The sequence below is a fragment of the Argopecten irradians genome, chromosome 9 (genome assembly GCF_041381155.1).
Source record: "Argopecten irradians isolate NY chromosome 9, Ai_NY, whole genome shotgun sequence".
In the NCBI taxonomy this organism is placed as follows: Eukaryota; Metazoa; Mollusca; class Bivalvia; order Pectinida; family Pectinidae; genus Argopecten; species Argopecten irradians.
This window is the reverse complement of record NC_091142.1, coordinates 8,595,930-8,605,128: the sequence shown is the minus strand read 5'-3', so window position 1 is coordinate 8,605,128 and position 9,199 is coordinate 8,595,930. Positions and strand designations below refer to the sequence as shown.

Here is a 9,199-nt window from a genome sequence, read left to right as displayed (position 1 = left end):
TTATTTAGTATCTTATTTCAGTGTGTTATTACACCTTTAGCATTACCATGCTGGCCCTGGCACACAGTGACAGTTTATATACAGACTTGAGGAATATAATTGTTTGTATATACTGATGATCAGTTAAATATTTAATTACAGAAAGGTATATATACAATAAATATATCTGTCGAAAATGCTCTTTTCAATATTAAAATACAACAAACTGGACATGTTTTAATTTGTTTTAATTCCAATTCATTCAGTGTAAGCAAGATCATAAACAAAGTGGTAAGGTTGCATAAAAATACTGCAATGGACAGTAATTCTGTCAGTCACTCACAAAGCAATACTGTTATCCAACTTTCTTTCACATATGAATTATTTTTGTGAATCTCGTAATCCAAGAATATATTGTTTAAGTTTATCTCTACAAATTTATATCTACATGACATATATTGATTTTTAAAGGGACAATTCATTGTAAGAGTACGTACATTGGTCATTAAAATTGCACATGTTTCGGAAACAAACCAGTTCTAATAGAAATTAGATAAGTTTACTGTGATATGCTAGAAAAGTCCACTAGTGAAATGTAAGTGAAATGTTCAAACTCGCTTACAGTCAGCCATTACACATAGTGGTCGGATGTCTTGTATGCTGAATCCCGGCCCTTGCCAGTGTAGTAAAGAAATTTTTGTGTCTAGAACTACTGAATTTGCTCTTACAGTAGTATGTTTACCTTACTAGATGCATGTTCTTGTCTAAAAATAATTTCATTAACTCCTCAGTGGTTATGTATTGCATTTGTTTAATGTGCATGACTTTGGCTAGGGTATGGGTACAACGTACATGTTGTGCCTGCTTAATTGTATTGATCAACGATTTGGAATTTCAACAGTATCAATCAAAAATACTTAACAATGTTGTGAAATTTGTCAATATTTCTTGTTATATGTTTCATAATGAATATAGAACAATATATTTATGTCATAGTTTGCTTCGGGGTTATGTAACAAAATTAACCTCACTGAATTGTCCCTTTGAATATACAAAGTCCATTTCATGACGATGTTGGGGAATGGAAATCATAAAATAAGTAGTCGTGAGAGAAAGTTGGTTTGAAGTATACTTCTTAGCTCAAAGAACAAGCCTTCAGTGATTTCTTATAAGATCACATTATGTGATAAGAAATAGGATAAGGAATATTAAGACCCATTACTGTTGAACTTCGTGAGGAATCTTGCCAAGAGAGCTACAAATTTCGGACATCACTTGGTTGGCCATGACTGTCAGATACCTGGGTTTATGTTTGATCTTACAGGAAGTCTGAAAGAAAAACACAATATCCTTAAAATTGATCTTCTATAGCTGAATTATATCGTCCTACTCAAGATAGCATATAAAGTTCAGTTATAACATGAGATCCCAGAGGGATTTTTTGCCTCCACCAATACAAGGATTTATCTATGTCTGACAATTGAAAGATCTTTTCTCTACTTTTCAAACTTCAAATATCAAAATCCAAGATGGCGGCCTGTCGGCTATCTTGTTCACTGATCGGTCCTAAAATGCAATATGCACAACTAGGACCCTATGGGAACATACTTATGAAATTTGAGAAATATCCCTTCAGTATTTTCTGAAAAATAGCAGTAACAAACTTTCAATCGAAATCCAAGATGGCAGCCATCTTGTTGACTAATTGGACTGAAAATGTAAATGGGTCCAATTTGCGCAACTGCCCGCTGGTAGTGCATATCTAAGACATAAGATAGTCAATTAGAATTTCTGTTTATGATCCCATGTAATGTCAGCATGAAAACAAGGCTATTCATTTGAATAACTTTTAAGTCCTCAAACCCATCATCATGTTTCAGGCCCAACATCAGGTCTTTAGACCTCCTGATTAATGTTGTTTAAAGATTTTAGCCTATTTGATTCCTGTGACCTTGAATGAAGGTCAAGTTCATTCATTTGAACAAACAAACTTGGTACATGTAGACCTTCATCAAAGAATGTTATAGGGCCAATTTCAGGGCTCAAGTCTTCCCCCTTCAACAAAGAAGTTATTTAATGGTAAAGTTAACCTTGGACGCCAGATAGCACAGCAGTACCATCAGTACTTTGATAATAAGATCCAAATGCCTCAAGCAGTTCTTTTCTATATTCAACATCTAATGTGAACAGCAGTGCCATCAGTACTTTGATAATAAGATCTTTCTCACCAAGACAACTGCCTCGAGCAGTTCTTTTCTATGTTCAACATCTAATGTGAACAGCAGTACCATCAGTACTTTGATAAAAGATCTTTCTCACCAAGACAACGTTGAATCCTTCTGCCTCAAGCAGTTCTCTTCTGTGTTCAACATCTAATGTGAATCCTTCAGCAATTGGATGGAAATTCATTTTGTCAAGGCAAAGAATAGCAAATCTGAAATAGTAAAGTTATATGAACAATAATTTAATGCATCTACGACATGCTTCTGTGTATAGATTACAACAATCTGTTTGTAAACATTCCAGTTTGTGTGTGGCTCCATACTTCAGGAGTTACTATCACTTTTGTTAAACCTCCCCACTGAATCATATCGTAGTAAAACTGAAGGCTTTGTGTGCGACAATAGATGAGACAGCATGTTTTGTTCTTTGATGAACACTAATGCTTTTAAGTTGGGCGTTTCTCTCTGTAATTTTCAAAAGAAGTTTCTGGAGGTCATGTGTGATTAGTCAGTTTTACTATGATATAGTCCAGGGGTGGATATTACGACAGTGATAGTAACCCTTGGAATATTGAACATACAAGTTTCAATATCTGTATAACACATTTGATAAATCATCTTATTTTGTACATCTGTGTTTTACCTGTTGTTTCTCCTGTCCGTAATCAATATTTTCACTATCTCAATATTTCTGCATGAATTGAAGTTTATTGGGAAACATCTATGTACCTTGCAGTACTAAACAATAGATAGATAGTACCACAACATAAGAACCACAGTAAACTTTAACATGAGCAATAACTTAATTACCCCTAAAGTTACATTTAGACTCTTCTAAATGAAAGACCAGACCAGTCCATTATGAAATTTCAGGGGTGAATGAGTTATGTATCAGACTTACTTTTTGTAGTGATTTCCGTTTACAGGTGAATGTTCCATAACATCAAGGTTTTCATCAAAATACACAGCCACATCTGTTCCCAGCAAAAAAACACAGATTTAAAAAGAGGCATCATAACAAGAGACAATGAAAAACAGTGAAATATGGAAATAACGAACTGCTGGGGACCAACAAAATCACTTTGGTTGTTCTTATAACCACAAATTTCTTGTAAGTGTGTTTGTTATAAACATGTTCTTACTGTATACATTTACTTTCAGTTAAAAATATTGTTCAAAGTTTATTACATAGAAAACTATCCTAAATATGAAAGCCCGTAACACTGATGTGGATTGGCTGACGGCTACTATCAGTCTAAGATAAAATTTGATAAGATGTGTCACTTTATATATAGAAAGTACCTGAAACTGCTTAATATGGTTTAATATCCAGAGAACAACTATTCTGTCTTTGCATTTGCAGAGTGGCGTCCCTTGAAGGTACATGTAGGCATTCATTGCGACATCATCATTTTGTGAATGATTTTGAGTCATTTTCACTACACTCACAAACATGACATCGTGATCATTACCTACCTACAAGGGCACATAACTCTGTAAAATGCAAATACAGATTTGGTGATTGAGATAATATGAAATTTTATCTTACTAAACTTCATAATTTACCTGTGTGGAGACCTTTAGGCGTGATGTGATTGAGGTATATAAAATCTGTCCCTCCAAACTCCTTGGCCAGAGTATCCCGTAGACATTGTTTATACAGGTAGATAAATACCAGGTGCTGGTCAGAATCCACAGCTGATTTAGAAACTGAAAAGTTTGAAACAGTTTTAATACAAGAATTCTACAGAAGTGGATGTGTCGCCTGCACAGCATCACAAAAAATAGTTATTTACAGTTGAAAATATTGTTAATACTGTGAAATCATTTATTTTCGTTGGGCTCAATTTTCGTGGATTCTAAAATTTTTACAATTTCGTTGGCACTTAAATTCGTGGAGAAGACCTTAGACATTACCGTTAAAACACACAGTCGACACTGTCACTTGTACTGTTTGATCGCTCAAGCGGAACTAAGCTCTACCACACAACACAGTTACAATCACAATCTAGAGTCGGTAGCCAGTGTTTTTGCAGATGTGTCCAAACAAACAATTATCATGTCACATTAATAGAGTCATGATATACTCAATCAATTATTTGTTGGTACATGTAGATGCAGTCTATGAAATTCTGAAAACTATCTTTGTTTGAACAATATTTTCCAACTATATATTTTCGTGGGGATGTAAATTCGTTGATTTTGGTCAAAAAACGAAATCCACGAAAATTAAACCCCCACGAAAATGAATGATTTCACAGTAATTTAGCTGAAGTAATCAAGTCCCATAACTCTTGCAAATATTGATGGATTTTGAAAAGTATCGAACCCATCTAAGATCTCATTATACCAAATTTGGTTGAAATCGGACAATAAATACTAAAGTCATCGAGTGGAAACCATGGATTTATTAGTTTTGACAATTTTAAAGTCCCGTAACTCTTACAATTATAGACGGATTTTGACCATTATTATACTTATCCGAGATCTCATTGATATCAAACATTTTACAAAATTTGGTTGAAATTGGACAATAAATATTTAAGTTATCGAGCGGAAACCATGGGTTTTTCTGTTTCGATGATTTTAATGTCCTGTAACTCTTGCAAATATTGAAGGATTTTGACCATTATCAAACTCATCCGAGATCACATTGATATAAAGCTATATATACCAAATTTGGTTGAAATCGGACAATAAATACTTCAAATTATCGCACGGAAACCGTTTCCCGGACCCCCCGACGACATAGTGATACCTAAGTTTCGCCTTTGCGTAGCAGGCGACACAAAAATTAAAGCAACTTTTACAATAGGAAAATATAATAATTAGAAAACATAGTTATTATTATATTATATAATCATTGTAAAACTTTAGTTATCATAATACATGTACATGTACATTCATAGTTAAAATTATTATAACTAACTTAAATTTAATCATACAAAAATGTGAACTTTCATAATAATCATACATTGTTAAAGTTTACTTTATATAAATCATACATAAAAATAAGTAATTTTGTTAATGAGAAATCATTTAAGGGCAAAAATTGAAGCAAGAAATACTGACATGGCTGTGTAGGCCTATTGGACCTTTTGTTAAACAGTTTAAGTAGGTCCATCAGACCTTTTTTTACCTGGTTGCTGTAAGTACGATTCCACTGGTTCCGGATGACTGACCACACCATACTCTGGATACTTGAGGCACACCGCTCGGTTTAGCCTGGCAGCATTTCTCATCAGCTTCACATACTGATTGTACGACAAATCTGTAACAAGAGGGGCTTGAACTGTCACCTGGGTTCTGGTACATTATAGATACATGTTTAAGATGCTCCATTGATCATGAATGGTATTTTTTTCTCTATCAAAAACAGTACCAGACGAATTAATATTTTTCTTCAGTTACAAAAGTTACTTACTTAACACCATCATTGAAAAATTTGAGCTTCTTATTTTACTTCAAGATGAAAATATTAAAAATGAATAATTGCTTCCCCAACAAATCCATGGCATTTTTCCCTACATGGAATGAAGTACTGATTTTGCATTCACCAAAAGCAAAATTAAGTAATTTTTTTTTTTTTTTTTTTTTATAATTTTTCTTTTTTTTTGTCAAACAATATATCTATTTTATATCAATTACATAAACATGAAATATTAATATAGTTATCTTCCATGCACATCTTTCACACTGCCATTCTTTGATTCATCGGTATGATTACTTTGTTTGAGTTTTTTGATAAGTATCCTATATTAGGTCCCTGTACTTTGCAATACCTTGTGTGTTCTTTGTGAGTTGGAAAGACGGCTCGAACACTTTGGTGAGGATACTGCGAGGATACATCTTAAACTGCGACAGGCAGCTGAGAATCTCCAACAACACTGACGGATCTATGGTGTCGACTGACTCTCGGTGGAGGAAGTCTAACGTTGTCTGAATAAACATATCTGTGTTTGGAGTGACTCGCCCAACCCTCACAAGGATCTGAAGAACATCTCTGAAGTGATGTGCTGCCATTTTGGTGTGGTTGCTAATGGCCCGATTCAGAAGCCCATGGTACAGGAGTGGGAGAGCCGTGCACGGCAGCAGACGAACCATCAGACATGCTACCTCAAACTCCTCAATGTCCAGATCTCTCTGACACAAAAACGTCAAAGTATTCAGAATATCTTTATCAAAAGCTCCAGTTGGATTGTTTAAATTTTGGAACTGTTTTTGCAGTCGATAGCTTGGCATTCCATGTAGTTTTATAGACGTATTAGAATGTCTGTTACCGGAGCCTATGAGAAAAATCTGGCGCATGTCTTTTTGTGCCTGTAACTGTTTCCTTCCTTCCGCGCAGAGTAGATTACTTAAGCTATTCACAAAATTGTAGTGATATCTATCAAATAGTCCAAGAGTTGCAAAATCCATCAGTTTCTTAACATCATGGAGGCTGCTGTGTTTAATCATTTTTTCATTCATAAATTTCTGTATGATGTTTTGATTAATATCCTTTTCTAAAACCAAAATTAGCAGACGCCTCAATTTATCAGATGAAGACAAGAAAGAGTTTGTCAACAATTCTGATTTGCATTTGTGTAAAAAGCTCCTTCTAGAATCAGTTGGCAATATACTCATAGATACAATGTCGTATATTTCTTGAAAGACATCTAAGTTAACATCTTGCAATATATCTAAATCAAGAACAGACCGTCTCAAAGCTTGCTTTGCTAAAACAAACTTGCTATCAAGAAGCAGATCCGATAAGGCATTTGAATGTTTCAAGAAGAGAATCATTTCCACAGGAACTGACTCTTCTTTTTTATTGTCCTTTAAATATTCCAATGTTAAGTTTAGGAGACGGTCTCTACTTTCTTTAGAAAGTTTCATCCATGAAAGGTTAGCAAGTTGCTGAAGCTCCAAGATTTCATATGATGAAAGGCTTGATGTTTCCATTAACACACGTTCCGTCCGAGATTGAATGCTTTCCAAAAATGATTTTGCCAAAATCTCCATTTGCTCTTCATCAGACATAGCCATGATAGCACAGAGCTGATGAACAGTCAATTGATCCATGTTTTTTAACATTATGTCTGTTATTTGTTTCAAAATCTTCTCGCATGTGACCTTGACCTTGAATTCAATGAAGGTCAGTCGATCATCACCTAGTGTTAATGGAGACAGGACCTCAAACAACGGCCTAACCAGATCCAGGTCATTCTCAATAATGGCTGCCTGTTCAAAGCAGACGGAGGATATTTGAGACAACAAATAATTTAAGTCATCATCGTCTAGCTGCTGTAACAGACCCTGGCGGGTGAACTGACTCAGTGTTTGGATAAACTGCTGTGGATCTCCATCAAATTTCACGAGGTCATTCTTGAGAATGTATCGAAGTTGAGGAAGAATTTCATTTGCAATCAAAATGTGGCTGCAATTGTAGCTCACTATCGTAGATAAATATTGTCCAAGTGAAATAAAATCTAGTGATTTCCATTCGCTCTGTATCTTAAGAAAAAGCTTGGTCATAAGAGGATGTGATTTTGTTAGGCCGATGTGAGTGAAATCCAGGAAGGCTGAAGTCACCTCATCTGTTGTCAAGTGCCATAAAGAATCTTTTGTGTGTTCAACCAAACATTCTAAGTCAGGCAAACTCTCCTTGCAGGGTTCAATTTTTTCCAATATATCAAAATGTTGTTGTTTTGAGAATGCAACAGTTCTTGAATATGGATAAAGCCAGGGGTGTTCCCTGATCTGGTGTTGATATACAGTTTCTGCGAGACTCGCTCGAGTGTTGTCCTGTGACACACTGTAATACACAGCTTGCTTTGTATCTAAACATCTCCCTACTGATTGTATGCGAGGAAGTGAACTTTGCGTCCAGATCTTCGTCAGTTGTCTCAATTTTGATAAATTCTGCATGACAACACTTTAATGGGTATGTCAAACTATAAAGTTTCTCGATTTGTTCTTCGTCTCTTAGAAATGTCAACAATCACATCTCAAATTGCCTGTCCATCCTGACTGTCCTATTCATAGCTGTTGATCTGAAAAAAAATTAATAAAATGTTTCTATCAACAAAGATAACATAGGCATAACGTAAATTGGGATCTTTTGGCTTTTTTGGCGTTTGGCATGAAAGCGCCAAGATTTACCACAGCAATATTTGGCTATGAATTTATTTGTTTATATATAGCCATCAGTATATTTACATGCCATGTATTTCAGGTGTGTAAACACTAACTCTCTGGCTAATAACTTGATCACATAAACATACATTTCAGGTATGTGCTTTTTTTGGAATCCTTTGATCAAATCAAGTTATGCATCAAAATTTACATGGCATAGGGAAACACGAAATTTAAATGTACCAGAATTTAATCACCCTATTTTGATACAACAAGAGGCCCATGGGCCTAAATGGTCATCTGACTATTAGTACAATACAACATATAGTTGTTTAAGATTTTAGCCTATTTGACCCCTGTGACCTTGATTGAAGATCAAGGTTATTCATTTGAACAAACTTGGTAGCCCTTCATCCAAGCATGTCACAGACCCAATATCAGGTCTTTAGGCCTTTTAATTATTCACAGAGTCTAAGCTTATAGCAGTTATAACAACCCTGGAATATCAAGGATGAGCAATGTAACCCACTGAAATAGGATGAATTAATTAGATTGGAATATTTGTGATTGAAACTTACAATATATATGTGGTGCCAAATTATTGTAATGATGTTTCAGTATCGTAGAGCATGTTCCTAACAGTCATACAACATGTTAATTACTTTTTCATATGGGCGCAGCCATATTGGATTTCTAAACAACAAAACGGATTCCGGAATTCTTACTTCATTTCGACGGATGAGATCGGAGTCATTGTTGTAACTTACAAATAGACACGAATATAGCTAAGAAAACCTGGTCACCATTAATATTGTTGTTTCTATCAAAAATGATACATACAAAGCACTTATTTTAATTATGATAATACTTATAAATTACCC

General features: G+C 34.8%; 1 protein-coding gene across 1 annotated transcript; it reads right to left on the bottom strand.

Moving 5' to 3' along the window:
- Positions 1–210: 210 nt before the first annotated feature.
- Positions 211–9,033, bottom strand: LOC138331325 (uncharacterized). Its single transcript, XM_069278862.1, has 7 exons — positions 8,897–9,033; positions 5,984–8,236; positions 5,341–5,472; positions 3,768–3,911; positions 3,103–3,175; positions 2,299–2,413; positions 211–1,308 (listed from the first exon to the last, which is right to left on the bottom strand). Exons 2-7 carry the CDS (start codon positions 8,109–8,111, stop codon positions 1,198–1,200), a joined length of 2,703 nt encoding a protein of 900 aa, XP_069134963.1. The 5' UTR covers positions 8,112–8,236; positions 8,897–9,033; the 3' UTR covers positions 211–1,197.
- Between the last annotated feature and the right edge of the window lie 166 nt (positions 9,034–9,199).

Bases quoted from the DNA above. Each gene is read 5' to 3' on its own strand.
- LOC138331325 (XM_069278862.1), bottom strand. From the start codon at position 8,111: ATGCAGAATTTATCAAAATTGAGACAACTGACGAAGATCTGGACGCAA. The intron at 3,176-3,767 runs GTAAATTATGAA...TGCTGGGAACAG, and splicing joins GCCTAAAGGTCTCCACACAG to ATGTGGCTGTGTATTTTGAT. The intron at 2,414-3,102 runs GTAAGTCTGATA...TTACTATTTCAG, and splicing joins AACGGAAATCACTACAAAAA to ATTTGCTATTCTTTGCCTTG.